Source organism: Dipodomys merriami, unplaced genomic scaffold, assembly GCF_024711535.1.
Source record: "Dipodomys merriami isolate MVZ:Mamm:240054 unplaced genomic scaffold, mDipMer1.0.p SCAF_116, whole genome shotgun sequence".
NCBI classification, from domain to species: domain Eukaryota; kingdom Metazoa; phylum Chordata; class Mammalia; order Rodentia; family Heteromyidae; genus Dipodomys; species Dipodomys merriami.
The window spans coordinates 3,434,432-3,461,015 of NW_027202449.1; the positions used below are offsets into that span (position 1 = coordinate 3,434,432).

At 43.6% G+C, this 26,584-nt stretch overlaps 1 protein-coding gene across 2 annotated transcripts in view; it reads right to left on the reverse strand.

Moving 5' to 3' along the window:
- Window positions 1-13,089: 13,089 nt before the first annotated feature.
- The window catches only part of LOC138822877 (estradiol 17-beta-dehydrogenase 2-like), a 30,729-nt gene continuing 17,234 nt past the window's right edge, over window positions 13,090-26,584 (reverse strand). The window contains exons 2-5 of one of the 2 annotated variants that reach the window (XM_070015852.1): window positions 25,482-25,694; window positions 23,719-23,904; window positions 16,657-16,794; window positions 13,090-13,538 (exon numbers count right to left, since the gene is read on the reverse strand). In XM_070015852.1, the coding sequence (XP_069871953.1) occupies window positions 13,195-13,538; window positions 16,657-16,794; window positions 23,719-23,904; window positions 25,482-25,694 (881 nt within the window). In that variant the 3' untranslated portion in view covers window positions 13,090-13,194. The remainder of the gene's footprint in view (window positions 13,539-16,656; window positions 16,795-23,718; window positions 23,905-25,481; window positions 25,695-26,584) is intronic. The other variant, XM_070015853.1, reaches the window with a different exon arrangement.

Consider the following 26,584-nt stretch of genomic DNA (forward strand, 5'->3'; position numbering starts at 1 on the left):
TTAGGAAGAAAAAATCACCTGGAAGATGGAAGGGGAATATTGAGGGAAAAATGAATCGTGTCAAGGTCCTCATCTTATTCAAGAGAAAACTAGAAATTCAAATTTATGTTGATATCATTTTTAAATATAGCATTAAGTGTACATATTAAAATTTTGAGTAATCACCAGAGGTATTGAAAAATAGAGTGTATCAAAATTAGATATTTAAAGAAACCTTAACCCATCCAATAAAAGACAAAAAAAGAAAAAAAAATCTAGCTCAATGGAAGAGCACCTGACTAGCTTTTGCAAGGCCCTGGTTTGATCCTGGACACCACACACAAACACACACACACACACAGATGGCAGTAATGTAGGACACACACGTTCATTAGTAAAAGAGAGTACAGAAATAGACCCCTATCTACATAATCAGTAGCTTTTTTACGTAGAAATAGCACAAAGAAGAAAATATCTGGGTAAGAAATTACGCAGAAGAAACTAGATTATCTTTAAGGAAAATGATCCCTGACCTCCATTCATGCCCATTTTTGTTAGCATGTATTAATTGCACAAAGTGGTTTCTGTTTTGATATTCTCATACCTGCATATAATACACTTTGATTCCATCACCTCTGTTACTTTTGTTGCATATTTTTCAGAAGTCATTAAAAAGCATCCCACCTGCTCTACAACCAACGTCTAACCCCCAGAGAGTCTCTTTTGCTTGCTGAACCCCTTCTCTCTGTGTTTGCTCCCATCTCTCCCACCCTACCCCCATTGGTTCCTCCATCCATTCCCCCCTCACGTTCCTCCACTAGAGATGCTTCACCCAGCTGCCTCCTACAAAACCATGAGCAGAAACCAGCTGCCAGTGGCTCACACCTATGATTCTAGCTACTCAAGAGGCTCAGATCTGAGGATCATGGTTCAAAGCCAGCCTGTGAGATTCTTATCTCCAATTAACCACTCAAAAACTGGAAGTGGAGCTGTGGCTCAAAGTGCTAGACCTCTAGTCTTGAGAAGAAGAGGTCTGGGACAGCGCCCAGGCCCCACGGCTGACAAAACAAAAACACAAACATGATCAGGGCAAGAAGCAACAACAACTGCTCCTGGTCTTGGACTGAGATCCCAAGCTTACCCAGCCTTTGGTACTGGGATGACAGTAAGAGGTGTCCCTCAGATTCCTGGTTTCTATACAAAGTCACCAGAACTTGAGATTGGCTTTGAAGAGAAAAAATTTTAAAAGCTCAAGGAGTCTCACAAAAAGGAGGGTTTCACAGGGGGAAAATTTAACATGGATTTTAGTCCAATGAATAACAGGATAAAGTAGAGAGCAGTATAGGAAGACAAAAGAAAAAGGGCTGTAGCTCGAAGTGTATGAGGAAGAGTTCAAAAAACGTGGCCTTTCTGCACATTTTATTCTCTCAGAGCTAAGGAAATAGAGGTAATCATCAGACAATCAGATGGTAGGTGACCAGGATGGAGCATCGCTCATTATTATAGAAGATAAGCCTGCCCCAAGCCCAGCTCAATAAATGAGCTGTCAGGGCTTCCATTTGCCCAACATGTCCTCTACCCATTGAGCAAGTCTTTCAGCTTCTCAGCATGCCAAAGCAGAAGGGCAATGCAGATAGCTCCTTTATGGCCCCGTTCTTGTAACTTAACATCGAAAAGGAGGCTCTGGTTTATAAAAAGTTTTCTTCCTGAGTCTTCTGAGTCTGGCCCCTTTAATATTCTTTTTGTTTCCTTGTCATCTGATCTCTTCTGCTGCACCTGTTGGGTGTTGTTTGGGTGCCTGATGAATTCCTGCACTGCATCCAAAACTTTTCCTGGAGCAGAGAGCCTGACCAGAGAGAAAGAATTAAAGCTAGACAACCACTTTTTTCCCCTGCCATCGCTGTTTGCTCCTCTGCTAATCCTAACTTGCTAACGCAGGCCCTGCAGGTGAATTCCAAAGAATGTATGACAGAAACTATCCCAGAACATAACAGTGTTCACCTAGATGGACATGCAAGGCTGTACGGGTTGTACACTTCTCAAAATACCATGCTAAAAGAAAAAGGGCCTGAAATCCAGTCTGTGCTCTTCTTACCAAGCTAGACATCTTCAGAAGTATGTGGATCTCTATTACTGATTCATGAAAGCCATCAATTGAGGCCAACATCTACCTTGAAACTTATACTGGCAAAAACAAGAAAGGACTCTGGCATTGGCTGGATTTAGAAGCCTACAATGATCAAGGCACAATATTCTTGCTTTACAGGACTCTCAGAGTAGAAATGAAAAAAGTCAGATGAAAGGCACGAGCCAGTTTTTCAATGAGGCTCATTACCTGATATTCTGTGAACTAAAACGATGTGAAATTAGGCACGGCCTCCTCCCATTAAGTGCCATCCGTCACTCAGCATTAGCCAAAGTTGCCCTCACTTTCTGTTGGGCCTCTGTGCATAGTCAGGTCTGTGTTCAGGTGTGTCACAGTCAATTACCAGAGAAACTTGATCCTGCAACTCATTAACTACAGGCCTGAATACAGTCTCCTCCTCGTGGGCCAGGGCCTGTGGACATGGTGCTGAGATTCTACATGGGAGCTGACTGCACAAGCAGGATAAAGAGAACTGTGTGTCCTATGGAGGTATCAGGTTTGGATTGCAGTCACTTCATTGTTCAGAAAGACCTGTTATCCTTTCTACCCTTCCAGGGCGACTTGTCAAAGATTTCATCCTTTTCTGGCTTCTTTCCAGTAGTACCAATGGTGGTTAGGTTCGTGGGTGGGGTATACACCAAAGAACCAGTTTTCCCCATCTTTGTTCAAGTGGGGAACAGCTAGGATCAGGAGCCTCTGGGGTTCAGGTGTAGAGAGGTCCCAGGGAACTCAGCTTAACAGCACTGATCATACCTTTAATTAAATAACTATAATTGCTGCTTATTTCTGTTCTCCGTGTCATGTCAACTTGAAAGGAGAGCTGGAATGCACTGTGTGTGTGTTCCCAGAAGTGCCCCCAGCATCTGACAACATGTCCCACACGTAAGTCAGAGTTAAGAAACACGGCAATGCCGGGGGGTGAGAGATGAAGAGAGAAACCTGTTGTTGAAACATGATTTCCTCCTACTTCTAGACCAGGTGGGCAGAGGGGACAGCCAGGACTTGGCCTAGTATTCACTTTCCAGATCAGATTAGAGAAGGTAGCACAGCTAGGCATCTCAGGGCAGATGGGGTACATGGGGTATATAACAGGACATATATAATGAGATTACAAAATGCCTCCTGCCTTAGAGTCTACTTTGTCTGGTATGGATGCAGCTATATACACTGATAGCATTGCTCAGCTTTCTGCTTCTGTATCAAAATACCTGAAATGATGAACTACAGAACACAGAGCTTTGTATCAATTCATTGTCATGGAGCTAACCAGTTTGTAATCTGTTGGCCCTGCTGCTTTGGGTCTGTAGTGTACAATATACGATGGGAAGGCATACCAGGACAAAACCACTCATCTTATGGCCAGAAAATAAGGTAACAAAGCCCTTAACACATGAGTCATTGGGGGAATATTCAAAATCCAAACCATAGCACCAACCTTTTCTTTTGTTTAGTGCTTGCGGGTTATATCGGTTTTGAGGATTATTTGGGGTTCTTTCTTTCATCGTTATTACTTTCCATCTTGGGATTTTTCTCATGAATAATCTCTTGTTTCTACTGTCTTGCTGGACAAGAACTCCCAAGAGTCTGAGGAGAGTAGGATTTTCCTTTAGTTCATGTGGGGGAATTCATTCCAGAACCCCACATGGACATCAAGCTCACAGATGCTCAAATCCCCTTTGTCATATTACACAGTATTTCCAAATTACCGATGTGCATCTTCTCATATACTTTACTTTTAATTTTCTTTATTGACCTTGTGATGGTAGGAATCCAGGGATTTGAACATGCTACCTCCAACCCTGGCTATATTTTATTTTTTTTCCTTTTTTTTTCTTTTTCTTTTCCAGGGCTGAGGACCGAACCCAGGGCCTTGTGCTCGCCGGGCGGGAGCCCTTCCCCTGGGCTAAACCCCCAACCCCCTTTGCTATATTTTAGAACAGGGTTTCTCTTTGTAGCTTGCTATGTAGAAGCTGAACTTGAACTCACCGTATAACCCAGGCTGGCCTCAAGTTTCCAGTCTTCCTGCCTCTCCCTCCTGAATGCTAGGATTACAGGACTGCACCACTATGCTCAGCTCTCACAAATACTTTAAATCATCTCTGAATGCCTCATGATATATAAGACCATGGAAATGGTTGTGCTGTATTGTCTAGAGAATGACAAGACAAAAAAAATCTGTACATATTCAACACAGAAGAAATTTTCCCCCAGATATCTTCAGTGTTCAAGTGATTAAATCCCGATAGGTGGCACTCACAGGTACAGAAGGCATTGAATATTTTTATCCACCTACTATATGGTGAGCTCTGGGAAGGAAGACGTGTCTCCTTTGTTCCAGGCCCCCTTTCCTGCTTCTTGCTGAATGCTGTCACAACCTGATTTAACTAAGTGGAGTTGTTTCCCAGCCCTTAAAAAGGTAGGAATTACACACTCAATTACAATAGAGCAGAAGTCATGGTGCCCACCCCTTCCCCCACTCCCCTGCAAGAGACAGAGACAGGGCAAGATGTTCCAAGTTCCCTTTCCTGCACAGTGTCACATGTTCCCCGGTCAGTCTCCAGCCTCTGCTTCCTTGTATGTCTGTGCTGACAAGGAGAATGTTCTGTCCCCTTTTATCATTTCATTGAGGGCAGGAATGAAAGATCCGTGATGACACTGAATTACTGTTCTTTTGCCTCATTTGATACACTAATGAGTCGACGTTTTCCCAATTTTTCAAAGAAATATAAGTGTCAAGCGTAATTTTCAAGCAGGAGATTTTGACAACTTCAAATGCTTACAGAACTATAAGAAAGAACATGTCAATGAAGGAGTTCACATTTGTCCTTCTCTAAACTTCTCTTCCACCCAAAAGATGGTGAGATCAGGATACTGGGTCTAACTGGAACCATCTTGGCTACGTGGTAGATGATAGAGAATTGGGTTTAAGTGGTGCTGTGGCTTAAGTGGTAGAGCGCTCACCTGGAGCTGAAGAGAATTGGGTTTAACTGGCACCATCTTGTTTTCATGGTGGAGGAAGGTGAAGTCTCTCCTCCCATGTGATGGATATGCCTGAATTCCTAGGGGCAAGGGCAGAGACCTGGACAATAGGTTACTGGACCAGCCAGTCTTGGGTCATGAACTCTCAGGCTCCCTGTGACCTTCCCCCTGACCTGACCCTATTTAGGCCCAGACCAGCTCCGGCCCCATTAGGCCATGCCTCATATTTCCTGGCCCTCCTCCCTTCACCATGCTGCCCCACTTCAGCTCCCTGTTGAAGTTGATCTGGCTTGTTGGCATTGTTTTTCTGCTCTTTCTTTCTTCATTTACTCTCATGGCTCTGAAGACTTGCAGAGTCTTTGGGACAGGAGTCCACCTGCAGTTCACCAGCTTTCTAATAAAGACTCCCCAAAATGTGGCTTCTCTCTTTCTCACAACTGGGTTCCCATACAACAATGGAGGATATTTGTTAAAGAAAGGGATGCATAGACAGTGTCTCCCCAAAGGACCAAGAAACAAGAAACCCAACTACCATTTGTGGGAGGCTTCTACCTGCTCTCTTCATGTCACTCAATCATTAGTCCAAGCCTATGACAACTATATTTGTTCACATACCTGAGTCTTAGAGGCCAACAAAAGTGGAAGAGGCAGGGCTTAGACCCATGCCTTCCATAGTAGAAGGAAAAGCAAAAAATCAAGAAAGAGCTTATGCTGGGTCTGAGTAATACCATCTTGTCCTCACCGCCATCTTGGCATCTTAAAGGATGATGGAAACTTTCTGAGAATTCTAGAGGTGATAAGGTCATTCTTTGAATTGCAGGTGTGTCATGGGTTATGTAGCACCAAGAAAGTTTTGCCCTTGTTTGTCCTTGATTGTTCCCCCTAGATAATTGGCTTTGATTTCCCCTGATTGCTCCCCCTAGATAGCTGGCTTTGCTTCTGTAAAACATGCTTTGCTAGCCCCAATACCATGTGGCATCTGCCTCGATGTGGTTTTTGCCTTTATCAGCTTTGTGCTAGCTACATTCAGGACTGCAAATTTTTGGGGACATCAGACTACAATGTCGACATTGTAATAAAGACTCCCAATTCGATCTCTCATAGTGTGTCTTTTCTGTATCCCACTGATTGAATTTCCATATAATAACACCTGGGGAATTGCCCCCTCTCACCTTTCCAGAAAAATCCAGCAGGTATTGACACGCTTAGCCCTTTTATAATGTTTTCAGGCCTATCTTATAACTCAATCTGGATAGTCAAGATGAAAGCATGCATGTGTGTTCCTCAATGAACTTTCTTGCCCAATTAAGTAAGTCTTGACTGAGAAATACATCCAGGCCAAAGCACAGCATGGACCTTTTTCTGTATAGAAATAGTTCGTATCAGAGAGGGGAGAGCATGAAGAAATGCCAAAGTGAGGGATTACTTTACATCTAGCAGTGAATCATGCATTACTTGTTACAGAAAGAGGAGGAAGAATAGGAAACTAAACAATAGCATCTTTGTGGTAAAATTCTGGGGAAATTATCTGTGGCCACAACAGTCTCACACTAATGGAGGAACCGGGGAGGAGAAAATAATTGAAGACAAAAGGCTGGAATAGCTTGTTGGTCGTCTTGATTCCCATTGTAGGTTTGCATTCTCCCCTTCAGTCATCTCTACATTTTGCAATATCGTAAATAAGTTTTATGTTGACCCAGGACAAGATATCTTATCATGTCAGACACGACGTACCTTACACTGGTGTCCTAGCCAACTAGAATTCTAAAACTCCAGAATTACCAATGTTCAGATAAAGTCTTCAACATCCAACACGGGTCTCAGACAAGGGTTTTTGTCTTGCTTGTTTCTGAGAGGCTGTGCTCAAAGACTCTGGGAAGAAGACCCTGTGCTCTGCACCATCTTGTTTCTGTACCAGAAATAACCACGAAAAGAACCTGAGGGGGGAGGGGGGATGTATCTATTTTGGCTCACTGTTTCAAAGCTTTCACAGAATGGTTGGCCTGCTCCATTGCTTTTAGGCCTGTGTCACGTCAGTAATGGGATAGCAGTAGGGCATGGTGGAGGAAAGTTGCTCATCCTGTAGTGGCCAGAAGCAGAGAGACAGGAGAGGGAGGTAAACCCTCACCTACTTCCTTCAGCTAGGCCCCACCTCCTCCATCCCTTTCAGCAATTAACTCATTATTCACACTTCTCTGAAGTTAACATGTCATGATCTAATCACTCCTTGGTAGCACCACCAGCTGAGGGCCAAATACTCACTACAAGGACCTTTTGAGGAGACATTTCATGTCCAAACTGTAACAGACTCAGAAGTTTCAACAGGAAACTTGCTGATGGCTAGGGAGGACTTTTGAGCCATAATATCACCCACCCTCACTTCCTTCCTTCTTTCTCTCTCTTTGTCTTTACTTTCAGCTCTTTCTTTCCCTACTAGCACATCGTGATACAGCCTTTTTTTTTTTTTTTTTTTTTTTTTTTGTCCAGTTTTCTGGTTGTTAACTGGAGATAACTGGACTTTCCTGCCCGGGAATGGTTATGAACCATGATCCTCAGAACTCAGCTTCCTGAGTAGCTAGGATTACAGGCGTGAGCCACCAGTGCCCAGCTCTGTTAAACATTCTTAGTCCTCATTCTTCACCAAACTGTCCTCAGAGAGAATATTTGTCAGGAATTCATTCTGTTGCAAAAGTCAGAAGCTCAATCAGAAATGCTCTCGAGAAAATGTATTGGCTCCTATAACTTGGAACTAGATCTTCAGGTATGGTTATATCAAGAGGCTCGCACTATGTGGTTAGACCTTGCTTTTCCTTCATTGTTTTATTATGTTTGCCTCTATCCTGGCTTTATTCTCAACTCAACTCTCTTTTTTTGGGGGGGGGGGGGTTTCCGATCATGGGGCCTGAACTCTGGGCCTGGGCACTGTCCCTCAGCTCTTCAGCTCAAGGCAAGCGCTCTACCACTGAGCCACCTTCCCAGCCCCTCAACTCAACTCTCTTGTTGGTGGCTTCTAGAAGCTCCCATTTAACATAGGGCACTATAACTCAGGAGCTGAAAATGCTATCCTTTTTCTTCCAATGCCAGTAACAATCACTGTGCCCAAAATAATCTTTGATTTGCCTACTTTGTGTCCTTTTCTGAACCAATCACTGGCACCAAAGTTATCAGCTACTTGGCCAGTGTAGTCACAATACAATACTCATCCCTGTGATGGAAAAGTGGAGTCTCTTTAAGGAGAGTCTCACCAAAAGCCCAGAAAGAAGGGCAAGCAAAAGAGGAAGAAAGCTCACACGACAAACGTAAAAATCCCTCCGTCTGCTCTCCACCCTACCAGAGTTTTGGGTATGAGATTTCCATTCCAGAATGGCAGTTCTTAAAGAATATACTGCCTTCACCACCAGTATAATAAATTTAATGTACCATTCCAGAAGCACAAATAGAGTTATTTGTAGATTTTTTTTTTTTTTTACTGGTTTCAGGTAGTAAAAAAAAAAAAAAAAAAATCACACGTTACTGGTTGCTTTTCCTGATTTCTCCCTCCTTTCTGTGTCTCTTCCCCTGCTAACAGCACTGGTAAAATACAAAAAGAGATTAAAGAGGAACGGGTGGGGTTCACCGCTGATACTGGGTAAGCCAGGTGTAAAAGGAACCTGGCCTCCAGCCCAGCTCTTGAGCAAGATGGCAAATCTAGGCAGAGGGGAAACACTCCTTGCCAGGATTCCAATTGTCAAGTCACTAGTGTGGCATGCCAGCCTCTAGATGCGGTGAGCTGTGGATATATCAGAGGCTTCCCTCTCCCATCAGAACTTACTGGCCTCTAGCAGACACAATCAAGGCAACGTCATTTTTTTCGTGTGTAATGCTTTTTGTATTCTGAGAAACCCCATGTGCCGTTCCGAAAGTGAAATATAATTGATCCCTTGTTCATACCTTCAGTTATCTGGTCTCTCACAGTTAGAAGCAAGGTTTTCCAAATAAGTAGGTAGTTGATTCAAGATCCTTCCGCTTCTCTTTTCCCTCCTCTCAGAGCCTACCTCCCTCCCCAAAGGCTGCTAGATTTTCCTGGAACTGAGAAAAAAATCGTTTGCCTCATCCTCCTGGTAAGCTTTTTTGTTGTTGTTGTTTTCCATCTCAGTTCAGCCCTGTCTTTATATTTCCTAAGAGTAAACCCTAAAATTATGTGGGAGCTCCCTGCCAGTGAGCAGGTATGAGCCGCCCTGCCCTGTGACACTCTGAGCCAGCCGCCTCTCCAGCCTCAGGGAAGCTGCGGAGCGGGAGCAGCTCCACTCGTGGCTCTCCACTGTCTTCAGACAACCTTCCCCCCTCTTCTAGAACAGATCATGTGTCCAGCAGCCTGCTTGCTCTCTAGCACAGGGGTACATGGCTGCAGTTCCAGCTACTTGGGATTCTGAGACAAGAGAATCACTTGAGCCTGGGAATCCTGAGGCCAGTCAGGACAGCATCCTGAAAAACTTGGTCTCAAAAAAAGAAATGCACTGTGCCAAGCACAGGTGCTCACGCTTTTAATGCTAGTTACTCAGGAGGGTGAAATCTGAAAAAAAAAAAAAAAAAAACTCAGTTCAAAGCCAAGCTGGGCAAGAAAGTCAGTAAGATTCTTATTCCCCAATAAGCTGGGCATGGAGCTGTGGCTCATGCAGTAAGCTCTAGTCCTGAGCAAGAAAAAACTCAAGGACAATGCCCAGTGAAAGGCTTCCCCCCAAAAAATCACTCAGACATGTGGTCACATACAAAGGAAAAGGAGTTTTTAATCTCAGTAACCTGACAGGCTACCTGGTGGGCAGAGTGGCCACTGGGTAGGGATATAAACACAGTTTTATAGGGCTGGGTTCCTGTGGAACAGGAGAGCAGGACACTGCATTGTGGAAGGGGTTAATAATTACAGTTGTAGCTGCACAAACAAGGGAGAAGGAAATTGCATTTGGGGGAAAGGCTGCCTTTTGAGATTGCAGCTATCTGCCTCACCTATTTTTGGGAAAGGCCTGTGTCATCTGATTTCCGGGGAAGCAGTTTTGTTTTTGCCGAAGGTCTAAGGTGGCAGACTGCTTAAGAAGATGGAGAAGGAAAGACTAACACCCAGGCCCTGAGTTCAAGTCCCAAGATCCCCGCCATCCCCCACCCCACCCTGTGTGCGTTTGCACGCGCACATGTGCACGCGCATGTGTGTGCGCACACACACAAATACATTTTGTTATATGTCGAGAAAATGTAGAAGTCATATTTTGAGAGGTTGACTCTTGGAGTCTTTATTAAAAGACCAGTGACTGCGTGCCAGGCTCCTGTCTCAAAGACCAGCAACCAGCAAATATACTTAACACTGTTAGGAAACTGAACTGTGAAGGCTAGAGAGGAAATAAAGAATAAAAACAAGCCGGGCGCTGGTGGCTCACACCTGTAATCCTAGCTACTCAGGAGGCTGAGATCTGAGGATCGAGGTTCAAAGCCAGCCCGGGCAGGAAAGACCGTGAGACTCCTATCTCCAATAAACCACCAGAAAACCGGAAGTGGCGCTGTAGCTCAAGTGGTAGAGCGCTCGCCTTGAGCTGAAGAGCTGAGGGACAGCGTCCAGGCCCAGAGTTCAAGCCCCACGACAGACAAAAAAAAAAAAAAAAGTTGTATAAGAATAAAAACAGTACCAACAAACCAAATCAGCTCCATAGAAGAGCTGAAGTGGGACTCCATGGTGACTGGAGAAGGAGCCCGGAGCCAGGAGACAGCAAACAAACACAGAGACATATTGCATCGAGTAATAGCATCTGAGCTGGTCCAGACCTAAACAGGGTCGGGTCAGGGGGCAGGGTCACAGGAAACTCCCAGTCCCAACACTGGACTGACAGGTTTTAGTAACCTATGGTCCAAGTCCCCGCCCCTGTATCCAGGGATTCAGGTACACCCATCACCTAGGATGGCGGGAAGGGGGGGTTCCCCTTCCCCACTAAAAAGGCAAGGTGCCAGACCTTATATGGACATACTCAGGTACAAGCTCAGGTACCAGAAAAAAAAATTTCCATCTAGGGAAGATAGGCCTCAACCTTCCACATAGAGAAATCGTAAAAGCTATTCAGAGGCAGGTGGTTCAAGCCATTTAGGGTGGTAATCAAGGCAGACTTAGAGCAATCTCTTATGCAAAGCTTTTCCTAGGTTATGCCACCTGCATTTCTGAAGCAGAGCCCTCCTAGCTCACTTTGAGCTAGGCATCTGCATTTGATGAATGGCCTCTCTCACTTCTAGGCTTTTCAGCACTGGATAGAGAATTCCCTCCACCCAGCAAGAGGCACCAGAATGGCTCTAAGATGTTCACTTAGCCTCAGCCCCCTTTCTTCAACTTCATAGGTATCTATAGGAGGTAGTGATTCTTCTGATAGAAAATCTCATAGAAATGATTCACATTCAGAACATTGGTAATTTATGGGAGGAGATTCACAGGAGTTTAGAAAAAGTCCATCCCAACCCAGGTGGACAACTTGGGGGGCTCAAGGCCTCCTTGGAGGAAGTAACTACAGGTGTGGCAGGAAGAACAAGAAAACTACAATTAGAAGTGGAGCCTGAAAGGCCAGGCGCTGTTGGCTCATGCCTGTAATCCTAGCTACTCAATAGGTTGAGATCTGAGGATCACGGTTCAAAGCTAGCCCAGGCAGGAATGTCCGTGAGACTCTTATCTCCAATAAACCACTCAAAAACCGGAAGTGGTGCTGTGTCTCAAGCAGTAGAGCACTCGCCTTGAGCTGAACAGCGCCCAAGCCCAGAGTTCAAGCCCCATAACAGACAAAAAAAAAAAAAGTGGAGTCTGAAGATGTCACCGAGTGGCTGCAACTGCCTGGCAACACTTTAGTGGGTAGCATGGCTTCTTTTGGTGGAGCGAAGGAAGTAGTTTCTTCACACAGAATCTAGTCCTGGTGAAGATTCTGTGCATACTTCTGAGATGACAACATCTTACAGAACCTTGGTCAATTAGGCAGCAACACCACTTGACAGGATACAGTGCAGTTTGGAAAGAAGTTCCACTGTGAGAGACATGCTACCAGACGACCTCACACACTGCAGAGAAAATGTTCATGGAAGGAAGCGTCAGGACAGCTGTCTTCCTTTAAGAAATTGCTGCCCACACCTAAGCTCGAGTACTCCCTGCCCCATCAGTTAGCCATGATCAATTGTGGGGAAAAAAAAACATTTCAATACCAGAAACATATGATGTGCTAAAAGTTCGTTCAAGTGGTCCTTAGCTTTTTGTTAGCAATAAAGTATTTCTAATTAAGATATAAAATATATTAAGATATAATATTTCACATATAGCATTATGTCTCAAAATTAATATATTATAATATTATATGTTATATATTATATAATGATTATTAAATATCACATATATTCAGCAAATAATATAATTATTATATTTTAGACATAATGCTATTACATGATTAATAGAATTAATAGTGTGGGGTAAACATAGTTTTTTGGTTGTTATTTGTTTTGTGCTGATCCTTGGGTTAAGCTCAGGGCCTGGGTGCTGACCTTGAGCATTTTTGTTCAAGGGTAGCACATTATCATTTGAGCCACAACTCCATTTCTGGCTTTTATTTATGTATTTATGTATTTATTTTTATTTTTAGTAGCAAATTGGAGATAAGAATTTCATGGACTTTCCTGCCCTGCATGGCTTTGAACCGCAATCCTCCTATCTCAGCCTCCTGAGTAGCTAGGATTACAGGCATGAGCCACCAGTGCCTGGCTTAAACATAATTTTCATATGCTCTGAGAAATCCAAAACTTCCATGGCTTGCTTGAATGTGCTATTTACTTCACTATAGTGGTCAGAACCAGCAATGTCTCTTCTGCGGTGTGCCTGTATCTGAGATGCATCTGGTGCATACATAGTAAGTACGCAGTTTTTTTTTCCTCTGTGTGCTTCTTGCTTCCTTCCAGCCTTCTGAACTCTACGTCCAATTCAACCAATAATTTCCAAAGTATGAATGGAAGTAAGAAATCATTTTAATGAGATGCTTCCAGTTTCTCTTTAAGATTATAATTTTTCCCACTCCTTCAAGGTCTTCCTGCCTACAGGCCTTGTTTTCCTAGCTGGACATGCTTAGAGCTCTGGGCATGTCCTGTCCTCGGCCAAACAGTTTTTGTATAATATAATCCAATAAGATGGTAGGGGAAACGGAGGCAAAGCAGACCCATAGGTAAGTCAGCTTCCCCGGAGCATAGAAGGGAGAAGGGTTCTGAGCAGAGATGGCGTGCTGGACGGCCTCTAGTACAGGGGTCAAGTCTGGGCTGGTCTTCATATGCATGAACTTGAGGAAGTTCCTCTGCCTGAGAATGTAGTCCTGACCATAGTCCTCCTGCACTTCTTGGGGGAGGTTTTCCAGAATGTTCTTCTCCATCTTGTCCCACACATCACTTGTTCCTGTGATATCTGGGATACAAGAGGGAAGGAAGGAAGAAAGAGTTAGATGTTGGAAGGAAGAAAGAGTCAGGTAGGCCTCTGCGGGTAAGGATGGGTGTTTGCTTTCAAAACTATGTACAGGAAACAGCACAAATGACTGGACTTTTGCGAGATGAAAGATAACAAGCAACCAGCAGCTACTGCGCTCAGGAAACAAGCAGGTTTCACTTGCCTGGTCTTGAGTACTGCCCACATGCAGTCATGTGGTATACTCTGCAGCATCAACTTCTTAGCCATCACAGTGTCTGTAAGGTCCACCCACGTATGTACTGTGGACTCATTCTCTTTACTGCATAGCATCCCGTGGCATTAGTATGCCAGAGACTATTGATCCAATATATTGGTACTGAGATGAGACTTTTACAAATATGAAGCTCTTACGAATATGCTACAGAGACTTGTGGGGGGGGAAAGGGGATGGAAATGGGGCTTGGGGCTTGAATTTAGGGCCTGGGCACTGTCCCTGAGCTTTTCTGCTCATAGCTTGTATTCTACCATTTAAGCCACAGTTCCACTTCCACCTCTTTAGTTGTTAACTGGAGATAAAAGTCTCATAGACTTTCCTGCCCAGTGACTTCAAATTGTACTCCTCAGACTTCAGCTTCCTGATTAGCTAGGATTACAGGCATGAGCCACCAACACAGGCAGCTACAGATGTTTTAGTGCATGTTTTTTTGATGACTGTTACATATATAATACATAATGTAATATCTGTGATTTTATATATAATACATTCTATGTATATACATACTGTATGCATATACATATACAGCATACACATAATTTATTAACTATAGAAATAAATCTATATTGATAGAGAAAATTGAACATATAACTTAAAGTGTCTCATATGTAATTTTAATTTAATGTTTAAAATATATTTTAAATGTAATTTAATACAATCTTAATACAGATTAAGTTAATGAACATAGGTTAAATTTTATATAAATCATATATGATTAACTATAAATATCTTTCTATAAGAGCATATAACATAAAATTAAACTATATATTTAGTTTAAAATATCGAGAAATACTGCTTCACTATCTAGATTAGATTGGATGTCTTTCTACCATTCATACTGTTCAAATGTGTGTGTGTGTGTGTATATATATATATATATATATATATATATATATATATATATATATAAGTTCGGTTCCTTGTATTTTACCAGGAAGGAACAAATGCAAAAAGAACCCAGATGCTGGTGGCTCACACCTGTAAACTTAGCTACTCAAGAGGCTGAGATCTGAGGATCCTAGTTCCAATCCAGCCCAGGGAGACAAATCTGAGAGACTCTTATCTCAATTAATGAGCAGAAACCTGGAAGTAGAGATATGGCTCAAGTGGTAGAGTGCCAGCCTTAAGTGAAAAAACTAAAGGAAAACATCCAGGCCTCAGTTCAAGCTCCAGTACTGGCACAAAAAAAATCAATCAATTAATGTTTAAAAATTTAAAAAGGAATATACATAGATATAGTTTTCAAAAAATGCTTTTATTTCTTGGTAATAGAACACAGACCTCACTTACTCCTGGTTAATGGTTATACTTTTAAGCCATAGAACATCAATGCCTATAGATCTAAGCCAGAGGCAATAGAAAAGTTTAATGGACAGCTTTTCCAAACCTTGCTAGCTTTCACCACAGTAAGCGATCCTACACTGAATAGACCTGCACAATCTACCTGTTTGCGCTTGGTTCTTATTTCTGTAAGCAACATTCTCCAAAGTGCAGCCACCCGGTCAAGAGGCACATTCATTTTCCATTTCAGCAGCTACAGCAGGTCACTTTCCAATAAGATCGCAGCCACCCACACTCTGTCCTGCCCAGTACAAGAATGCTGAGTCCTCTGCAGGGGGAGCCTTTGTGTGCCAGCTTGGGTGACTCAGAATACCAGGGTTGAGAGGGGACAGGGCTGACCTGTAAGATCCTGACATCCAATTATGGAAATGTAAAAGCGCTTTCAATAGCCCCAATGCTGCACTTAGAGAAACAATTACCCTAACAATTACTTAGTTGGTTCTGAGTCTTAAACATAGCCTTTGCCTATGTGAACTTCTATCCCTCTCCCAAGTCCCTGCCTTCCAAGCTAAGGGATTCCTTTCCCTCTCTACTTCCTGGACTTTTTGACAACTACTTAAATATCTTACAGCCCTAGAAGCTTGCTTTATGGGGCAGAAAGCTATTCAATATCTGTCAACCACCATCTGTCACTTGGGGCATGTACAACCTGCCCATTCCCTGCCACTTGAGGGGACAATAAATGTGTTAATATGACCCAGATCCAAACCCCATTTCTGCTTCACCTTAGTACTATGGCAAGAAAGCTCCTTAAAACTTCACCATGTTCAGCTTTCTCACTGTATGAGGGGGAGACTGAGGTCTATAGCACAGGTGAGGAGAATTAAGTGAGACAAAGCAGAGGAGGAGATTATATCTGCTAAGCATGCAATGTGTGTGCTATTTTTATTGTGGGGCACTGTTTGAATGTCCCAGAATCTCTTTGTCTGTCACCTCATGGATGACTTTTCTTGCCTCTACCTTTAGTTAAATACAAACATGAAGCGTGTTGCTCCATGCTTGGGTCTCCCATTCTCTACTTTCTGGTCTCTTGCCTCCTAGGAGCTCATCAACCAACTGTGAATACGATGCTCCTGGCAGGATTGAAGGAAGCCAGGCACCATACGTGGGGATCTGGCATCAAGCACTCTTGCAACTCTAAATCATTCCCTGAAGGTCCAAAGAGAGCCATTGCTTTGAAATAGAATCATCCCCAAGAAGAAGGTTTTTCTGTCTCCCAGCCTCTGTTGGAGGGTGAGACCCTAACTTCTTCCCATTCATGCTAACCAACCCTTTGCTCTCTGACTTGTCTGGCTCTGTTGAACCCCACTCAAGTCACCTCTGTACCAATCAGAGTGGAATCCAGCTCTGGATGGCTACTACTGTGTTCACTCCTTTAGTGTCTTGCTATGTTGCTCTTGGACAACACGGAGGGGTTCAACTCATGCTCTCTCTTAGACCAAAAAGGCTTTGGGGGTTCCTTCCCAGATGAACTTTGAGGGGCTTTTAGGCTAGGACACCTACTTGTTCGGAAGCCTCCAGGTTGGATAATGATGACTTTTACTCCCCACTTGGAAAGTTCTTGTCTCAGAATAGATGAAAACATAGTCAGGGCAGCCTTCGTTGAATTGTAGGCAGCCATCTTCATCAGTGGGACTGATCCTATGGGAACATGGGAGAGAAAAAGAATCATAGGTGGTATTTTCATCCACCTGTAATCAGGAGAGCAGATATTCTTACTCCTGTCTATGTGGCTTTGTTGGCCTCCATCTTTCTTAGCAACTCCATTGTAGCTGCCATAATCAATAGCCCAGTAGAAAGCTCATCCTCCGCCACAACTTCTAAATGAAATGTGACTTAGGTGGTAGGATCACCAGCCTCAACCACTTGTCTTTCCAGTGTAACCAACCTTCATTCTGAGGATTCTGATCATGTATCTTTTGAGGAATCCACTACTCAATCCACTACAGAAATATTGAATAAACTCAGCTAATACCTACCTGTTGCAATGAGGAAGAGTATGCACATGGGGACCAACTCGGAAAGGTATGAGAAAGATCCTAGTCATCTGACAGATAGCCATTGTCTCACCTTCATCACATTTAACTTAGGGACTCTGGAATTTGAACCTTAAGCCAGGTTTGTCATTAGATCCATTGTAAGGAAAGAGGTCTAAAAGATAGCACCAAAGGAATCCAGAAAGTGGGAAGTGATTTGTTTGGAATAAGTGTTCATGAAGATGTAACCAGGATGAGATGATCTTAGTGGAGCATCCTAGCCCAGAAAGTGGGAAGTGATTTGTTTGGAATAAGTGTTCATGAAGATGTAACCAGGATGAGATGATCTTAGTGGAGAATCCTAGCCCAGAGCCAGTGGCTCACGCCTGTCATCCTAGCTACTCAGGAGGCTGAGATCTGAGGATCCTGGTTCAAAGCCAACCTAGGCAGGAAAGTCTGTGAGACTTTAATCTCCAGTGAACCACCAGAAACCTGAAATGGAGCACTAGCCTTGAGCAAAAAAAGTTCAAGGACAGTGCCCAAGCCCTGAGTTCAAGCCCCAAGACTGACCCCCAAAAAACCCAAGAGCATCCTAGAGGATGGATTCTAACTCCCAGGATGATCTACACCCACTATGGAAAGCAAATGTCAAGGGCAAGTTTTCTGCCAGACACTTCAGAAAGAAAGCAGCTTTGCTAATACCTTGAGTCAGATTTCTGGCCTTCCTAACTAAAGAAACAAACTTCCATTGGACCCAAAATAGTATAGCTCCATATCTTGCCAAAACTTTCCCTGGTCAACGAAGCATTTACTGGGTGAATGGACAGATGTACAGCTATATAATGGAACACAACTCAGCCATCAAAAGGATTGAATTTGTTGTATATAGCCACATAGATGTCTAAAAGTAATTATTGTTGAAGTGGAAAAGCAAACAGAAATGAATATCTATTCTATGCCATGCTTATATTTAGGTAAAATTCTATAATATGCAAACTAATCCCTAGTGAGAGAAACATATCAAAGGTTAGCTGTATTGTGGGAGAACTATTACCTGAATAGTGTTCCTCAAAAATCCATACGTGGATAGCCCACCCCTCCATGTGATGGTATTTAGAAATGGGGCCTTCAGGACACAAATAAGTAGTAACGATGGAGCCCTCCAGACAGATTAGCATCTTTTTAAGAAGAGACACCAGACGGCTTCCTCCCTCCCTCTACCATGTAAGGACAGAGAAAAGAGGGGCCATATGCAAGGCAGAGCCTGGCCAGGCTAGCACCCTGACCTCTGACTTCCAGTTTCCAGAACTCTTAGAACATAAGTTTCCAGTGTTTAAGGCATTCAGTCTGTGGCATTTTGTTATAACAACTTGAGACAAATCTACCCAGTCACCAACAGGACATGTTTTAACCAACCATCTGCAGAACCAGACGCTCACTCCACCCCTCCTGGACCTAGACAGCCACCTTCTTATTCTGACTTAATGTAGGTACCATGAATACACCCTTCCCCTGCAAGCTTTTCTGCCTCTGTGAACCTCTCCATGGCTTTGTTCTCTACCTGGCCAGCGACAAATCCAGCATTCCCTTTTTTTTGTGGGGGGGGGGGGGAGTGGTCCAATCGTGGGGCCTGAACTCTGGGCCTGGGCACTGTCCCTCAGCTCTTCAGCTCAAGGCTAGCTCTCTACCACTTGAGACACAGTGCCACTTCTGGCTTTTTTTTTTTCTTCTTATGTGGTGCTGAGGAATCAAACCCAGGGCCTCATGCATGCAAGGCAAGCGCTCTACCACTGAGCCACCTTCCCAGCCCCTCCAGCATTCACTTGGTGGATCACTTGTTTTCATGTCCTCTGAGATGACACAAGGCTTCATAGTTGTCGGCCATAATTATCAACACCAGAAAGTAAGGTCTAGCTATGCAGAAATTACACAGCAGAGGGCAGAAGATTGCAGCCTTTCAGCAAAGTAGGCACCAAGGCCCCATGCCTACTGCAGCTTTGTCTGTCGCTACTAGCTTTGCAATGAGGGCTCTCAGCCAGCTTCTGCCTACACCAAACTCAGCTGGAGTCAGGTAAGGAAATTCACTCCTTTATGCCACTTTCCATGCTAATAAATACAAATCAACCCATGACTGCAGGAAAGACAGGTTTCCATTAGCAGAAGCTTGAAAGAATACCTGATGGTTTCCTTGTAACTTGACAATCTCACAGACTGTGACAAGCCTTTTGGTTATTAGACTCAAAGCATATTACATGTATGTATAGTTATATTACAATGAAAACTTTTTATACAATTAATATACAACAATAAATGTTTTGTGTGTGCGGGTCCTGGGACTTGGATTCAGTGCCTAGGTGCAATATCTTTTTTTTTTTTTTTTCCCCTCAAAACTGGCACTTTACCAGTTACGCCACAGCTCCCCCTTCTGGCTTTTTGCTGGTCAAGTAGAGATAAAAGTCTCATGGACTTTCCCAACTGGGCTGGCTTTGAGCCACAATCCCCAGCTCTCAGCTTCCTGAGTAGTTAGATTACAGATGTGAGCCATCAGCACTCAAAGAAACAACATAAGAATAAATTAAGCTTTAAGATGAAATTTTTAAAAATAAAGCAAAGCCTGGGACCTTGTTACCAAAGTATGGTACAACCAGCCACCCACCGAAGGAATCACCCCTCCCCAAAATGTGGAGGGCAGAGACTGAGAATTGTTAATCTCAGTACCTTTGCCCTTAATGCATGCTGTCCTGATTTTTACCCTATCTCCTGCCGTTTGACCTGTCAAAAGGCAAGATTCAAATCGCAATCAACTCCAAGCCCCTGAGGCTTGAGCCATTTCAGAAGGGTTTATTTTCAACTGTTCACATGCAAGCACTATGCACGACTCTATATTTGCAATTTACTAGGTGATTTCCTAAGAGGAAAACTGGCCAGAAAAAGTTCTCAGATCTCACAAACAAGAGGATTTTCCACCTGCCCTTTGTACAAAGAGTTGCCCCTAAATTCTTTAGATCTGTAGTTAAATATTTATGGAACTAGCTTGCTGGAAGTGTCTATAAAGCGCTAACCTGTGTGTGGGAGAGGAGACATGGTAAATATAGTAGTTTAGGAGACATATCTCATAGAGTGCAGATGGAAAAATCTACAGGGAATATTCCATCGTCGTTATCTGCCCCCTGCATAAGAGCAACAATGCTGAGAACTTCATATAGATTATTTCACTTGCTCCTCAGGACCTCTCTGTGTGGTCAGCGCCTTTACTTCACCCACTTATGGGGAGAAAATGCAGGCTTAGAGTAGCCACTTAAGCCCCTAGCCAAGTTGCTACTTGGACTGTCCCCCGTCTAGCAAGTAGTGTGCTCCAACATACTGACTCCCAGAGGAAGTGATTATGAGCTATTCTTGAACCAGGACCCTGGGATAGAAGGAGAGACCCAGGGAGTAGCAAGGAGTTAGCAAGGAAAAGCAGGAAGGAAAAGATGAAGAGAATGAGTGACAGGAAAGTTAGGGACGTTGATGGCTTCAGTCTGCTTGTGAGAATTCCAGACAGGAAGTGAATACAGACTATAATAATAATCCTCTCCTTACAGTGTGTATTTGCTCACTTTTGTTTGGTTTATTGAGCACCTGAGAGAAGGAAAATGAGCGATGAACATTCTGGATTTAGCAGAAAAGGAAAGGGAGACAGTCAAGACTTGGGAACGAGAAAAGGCAGAGAAATGAAGGTAACCTCCAAGATGAGGGGCTAGAAGCTAAAGATGTTTCCAAGCAGAGACACAACCAAATGGGATGTGCATTAAAATATGTTTTGTGGTATGAAATTTAGCCTTCCTCTCAATCTATCCTTGAGGCCTAATAAAAGCTATTTTCTGAATTGCTTTGCCTTTGGGAGATGTAACAAAATGCTAACTGTTAACTCACTATGGTATAAATTAGAATGAGGAGAAAATGTCCATGGGGACCTGGTTATGTGAAAGTGGGAGGAACAGAATTGGTTGATTGATTAATGGTTATTGAACTTGGAACTTGCTAAATAGGTACTGTGCCCCCCAGCCTTTCTCTCTCTCTTTTTTTCTTTTTCTATGTCTTTTTCTTTTTGCTTTAGTTATTTTTTCTGATAGTCTTTTATTGTTGTCCAGAACAATCTTCAGTCTGCAATCCTCCTATTTCTTCTAAGTAGCTGGGGTTACAGGAATATACCATCAGGCTGAGCTGGAACAGACTTTAAATTTGGGGAAAAGGAAAGCATTTAGAATAGACAATTAGAAGCATTGGATATGATGTAAATTACAGATAAATATTGGCCTAAAGAGAGCCAGACTGAGATTACAAAAGGAGCGTTTATTGTTGGTTTAAGAACCCATGTCTTGTTAAGAATGTTGTTAGACACATTTATAAGATTATTTCTTTGTTGCTTTGTATATCCCTCCCCCACGGTATAAACCCTGCTTTCACTGTATTTGATGTTGTTACAATTTGTGGAAGGGAAGGGGAAAAACAAATCGTTTAAATAGGGATACAGGTGGACCCATTGCAACAAAGAGATGTACAAGTCCTTATGTCAAAAACGAACTTTACAACTTTGGTGGGGGGGGGGGATGGGAGGAGGATGGGATGGGAAGGGGAAAGAAAGGAGGAGGCTACAATGCTTGATAAGAAATGTACTCATTATCTTGCCCATGTAATTGTAAAAATAATAAAAAAAACAATAAAAACAATAAAACAAAAACAATTTTAAAATTTAAAAAAAAGAATGTTGTTAGAATAAATTAGACTTTGCCAGAAAACCATGCAGACATTCAGGTACAGAGAAAGGTTTATTGCCAGTAAAGAGGCCAGAAGACCCCTTCTCACAGGAGAGAAGGGAAAAGAAGTGCTGGCTATTGTCTGAGGTGATCTATATAACCTGGGAAGTTTAGGAGGGGCCAGAAGAGGCTAGGAGATGGAGACCCCTGTGTAGACGTGTGAACCAGGGGCTTCATCATGGTGGATGAGGATCTATAGCTGCTGCCCGAGTTGTAGATAAGGGTCCTGCAGCTGCCCAGACCTGAAGGTCACTTTAAGGGGCTCTTACCACCTCTTAGGGTGGTGGCTGCCCCCGAGGAGTGCCATCCCAAGGTAAAGGGGGTTGGTGGCTGATTATTTACTTCCTTTGTTACAGGGGCCTGGTGTTGTCTAGGAAGGGAGCGTGCCAAGCTGTGGAGAGGGGAAGGAACATGCTAAGCTATAGGAAGGGAGCTCATTGGGCTAACAAACATCTAAGTTAAAGTTAAAACTACCAAGAAGCTGAGTGAGCTTTGATTGACCAATAAAGGAGAAGTACTCCTTATTTGAAAAGAAACTGAAGTGGGCCTAAACTATCCAGGTCAAACTACTTATAGTACCTCCTTATTGATGTCATTAAAAAAAATTGCCAACAACTTAGAAAAGTAACCTTATTATCTTTTCCTGCTAGAGGTCAGTAAGTCCCCATGTACTATCCTTAAGATGTCAGCAAGACAGGTTCTTCCTGAAGGCTCTACGGAAAAATTATTTCCCTCCACTTTTCCCTCTGCTAGAAGCTGTCTGCTTGCCATGGCTCGTGGCCACTTCATCCATTTTCAAAGCCAAGCTGGGTAGTATGTGCTGATTTCTGTCTGACTCTGACTTTCCTGCTTCCTATGAGGACCTTTGTGACTATGTCAGATTCATCTACATAATCCAGGCTAGTATCTCCATCTCAAAACCCCTCATATCTGTGTAGTATCATGACATAATTTCGGGTATTTGAAAATTCCAGGGATTCAGATGAGAACGCACTTGGAGGGATTTTTCTTTGCCTAGCAGACCAGCTACCCGTGTAAAAGCAGCCTGCAATTGTCTCTATGGGGTTATTTGTTGCTCTGCAGCCTCAAATAATCCAAACAGGGTTAATCATTCCAGCTCATGAGGTGACAGAGAGACCAGATTCAAGCTAATCTGATAGGCCAGGGCAGCAGGGCTTTTTTCAGAGAACAGATATTCATTATCCTGAGTCTCCCTCCATGTTCCCTGCTTCAAACCCAGAAAAAATATCAGCAGTGAACTCTCAGATCATGTTTCCTCCCAAGCCACTAGCACATCAACCCCAGAACTGTTTGTTCCCCAGAGCTCAAGAAGACTTTGGGGACATCCAATGCACGGGCATTGTTTACTTGAATTGTTGTCTGACTATTTGTTCTTTTGAAGTAGGGCAACGTAAGTCAGCAAATATTACATCCTGACCTGTGGTACTGAGGTTGCCCATCACAGGGAACGATCCTTGGTAACACAACAGAGAAGGACTCATGGGGTTTCCGCAGTGTAAACAGGGAGCGATATTTGCCTGCCTTGCTTAGGGTAAAGAGCAAAGAGCAGGGTTCAGAGAGTTTTGAAAACATGCATTTAGACAGCAGATAAGAGTTTGCGTATGAAAAGATTCATAAGGGCCATAGAGGAGACGCAAGCCAAGAGTGACCCAGCCTTGCCTTTGCATGCCCTAGCTTTCCTGTCCAGCCCACCAAGAACGTAAGCACCTAATCTTGTGACTGTCACTCCATGACTGACCGACCAACCATGTGCGACAATGGTGACTCACCTCCCATACTGCTGATAGCCACCAGCCTGCCCTTGGATTTCCTAAGCAGAGGCAAAAATGTCTTCGTGACTTCCACAGAGCCAAAGAAGTTCACAGCCATGCATCTTTTGTAATCGTTCATGGGAATGAGCTCGCCGTCTATGGGGAAGCCGATGATTCCAGCATTGTTGATGACAGCCCACATCCCTAGGGACCAAAAGGAATAGCTCTCAGCCCTCACCTCCATCAGGGAAGTAGGGTCTTGGTGGTCTGTGGGAAAGGATGGTGCAGCACATAGAAGGTAGTAAGAAGTCTGTGTCTGGTGTTGAAGTTTCAAATGTTTCTTCCTGTTTTCTCACAAAAGAGTGTGTAAGGACCTTACTCCATGTTTACAATAATGTGGAATGATCTGGGTCCTCTTTTATGCATAAACTAGAAAAAAAAAGTCCTATTCCTTCTGCTTCACCTAGGTCACTGATCTCTACTCCAGGTCAACCCCCACCCCACCCCCACCAGCCCCCAGTCCCCAAGAACAAGAGCCTCTGGTGGAAAGTGTACAGCTTGAGAACATCCTGGGGTTATCAGAAAAAAAGGTCACCTGATCAATATTTAGCTTTGCAAACTCTGTGAGCTCATAGCATGAGCCAGGACAGCCAGTGAACAGGGCGGGGGCAGGGGGGGGAGGGGGAAGCTCTGGGGAAATCCTGCTTACGTTGGCATTTAAGTGCTGTGCAGATTTCACCTGTCAGAACTATTCCTCCTCTGGTTTCTTTTGAACTGTTCAAAAGTGTAAAAAAAGAAAAGAAAACCATTCATGCTCACAGGCCACAAGAAAACAGGTGATAGACCTCGATCACATACTTTTCATGTCTTGATATGTGAACTCTTCTCTTCTCGATTGTTATTAAATATGCAATATGTGGTTGTGAAATATTGCATTCCACTGTACTGTGGAGCAGAACTTATTGCCACTGTGCAATTGTGCTTTGTACAGGCTCACCTGCGAGAGGATTCTTAGCTTGCCAATAAGTCCAATAAGGGCTGGATAAAATAGTTTAATAATAATTAATATTGATTAATAAAAAATATGTGAATAGTATGCTGTGTGGGAGCACAGGCCAGTGGCTGGCCCTGGTACAGGAGCTGTAATTTGTTGGTTTACCTATGGATAAAGGATAAAGAAAGAGACCTATCCTGGAACCACAGAGAATGATCAGTGAGCTAGGAGGAGAAAACAGGAAATCTGGAGATCCCAAAACCAACGAGTAGAGTGTGAGTTTACCATGGAGAGGTGAAGTCTTAGTCTTCAGGTGAATGCTGACAACTTTGCCAGGCCAGTTAGGAAGGCATGGCTAGAGCCAGCATCTACTTGACTTATAAAGAGGTAAGAGATGGAGGCTGACATGGCCTCAGAAAGCATGGCCACTAGGGAAGGGAAAGAGAAAGGATGGTGGGTAATGGAGGCCCATAATTATAAGCCTATTTCATTCCTAATCTGGGAAGGTCTAATGTGTGTGGGTATTGCTGGAGGAAGCCAGCAAGGATGAGATTCATGGGAGAATAATTCATGGGGGATGACACACAGAGAATGGGGCAGGGCACTCTGCAAGGTTCAGAAGCACAGAGCCGCATTTGTCTGCAGAGCTCTTGCCTGTGCTTGGGGCTCAGCTCTGGTAGCTGCTGGTGCATGGAGAGAGGATGGTCATCAGAGAGCCCAGACTTAGAGTCCAGCACTGGTAAACAGGGAGAAAGGCTCTCGAGGGCACAGGTAGCCAAGGCAGTACCTTTGTCCTGCATCTTTTCCACGACTTTGCTGTAAGCATCTTTTATCTGCTCTGGCTTGGTGATGTCCATCTGCAGCACGGAGAGACGTGAAGAGCAGGATTTTTGCAATTCTTTGGCTCCGGCACTCTTCTTATCCAGAACTCCAGCGAATACTGTGAAGCCCAGCTTGTCCAGATGCTTGGCCAAACCATGGCCAAACCCCGTGTCAGAGCCTGCAAAAGGCCAAGAGAAGCCGAGACTGACAACTTTCTCTATGTAAAGAAAGGCGAATGGGATAGACTTGGGTGGGTAATGGGGGTGGTCAGAAGGAATGAGTGAGAAGAGCAGAGCTGAGGGAGATTGCTGATCCAATCCAGGGGTGGCTGGCACCTAGAGAGCGTAGAGAAAAACCAACAACACCACAGCGTAACATTTTCCACCTACACTCTAAGAAACTACTTGTTTGTCTTGTACAATTTGTTTTTCTAATAGCCATGCTGAAGCTTGGTAGTGGTTACTCATGCTTATAATCCTAGCTTCTCAGGAGGCTGAGGTCTGAGGCTCACAGTTCAAAGGCAGGCAACACCAGTGAGATTTTTCTCTTCAATTAACCATCCAATAAAGCTGGAAGTGTGGCTCAAGTGGCTGAGTACCAGCCTTGAGTGAAAAAGGTAAGGCCCTTAGTTCAAGGCTCAATACTGGCACAAGGAAGAAAGAAAGAAAGAAAGAAAGAAAGAAAGAAAGAAAGAAAGAAAGAAAGAAAGAAAGAAAGAAAGAAAGAAAGAAAGAAAGAAAGAAAGAAAGAAAGAAAGAAAGAAAGAAAGAAAAGAAAGAAAGAAAGAGAGAGAAAGAAAGAAAGAAAGAGAGAGAGAAAGAGAGAGAGAAAGAGAGAGAGAAAGAGGGAGGGAGGGAAGGAAGGAAGGAAGGAAGGAAGGAAGAAAGCAAGGAAACATGGAAGGAAGAAAGGAAAGAAGCAAGGAAGACAGGCAGGCAGGCAGGCAGGCAGAGGGAAGAGGGAGGAGGAAAGAAGGAGGAAGGGAGGAGGGAGGGAGAAAGAAAGAGAAAAGAAGGAAGGGAGAAAATAAAAGAAATTAACCAAAAGTCCATCAACTGCAGATTGTAT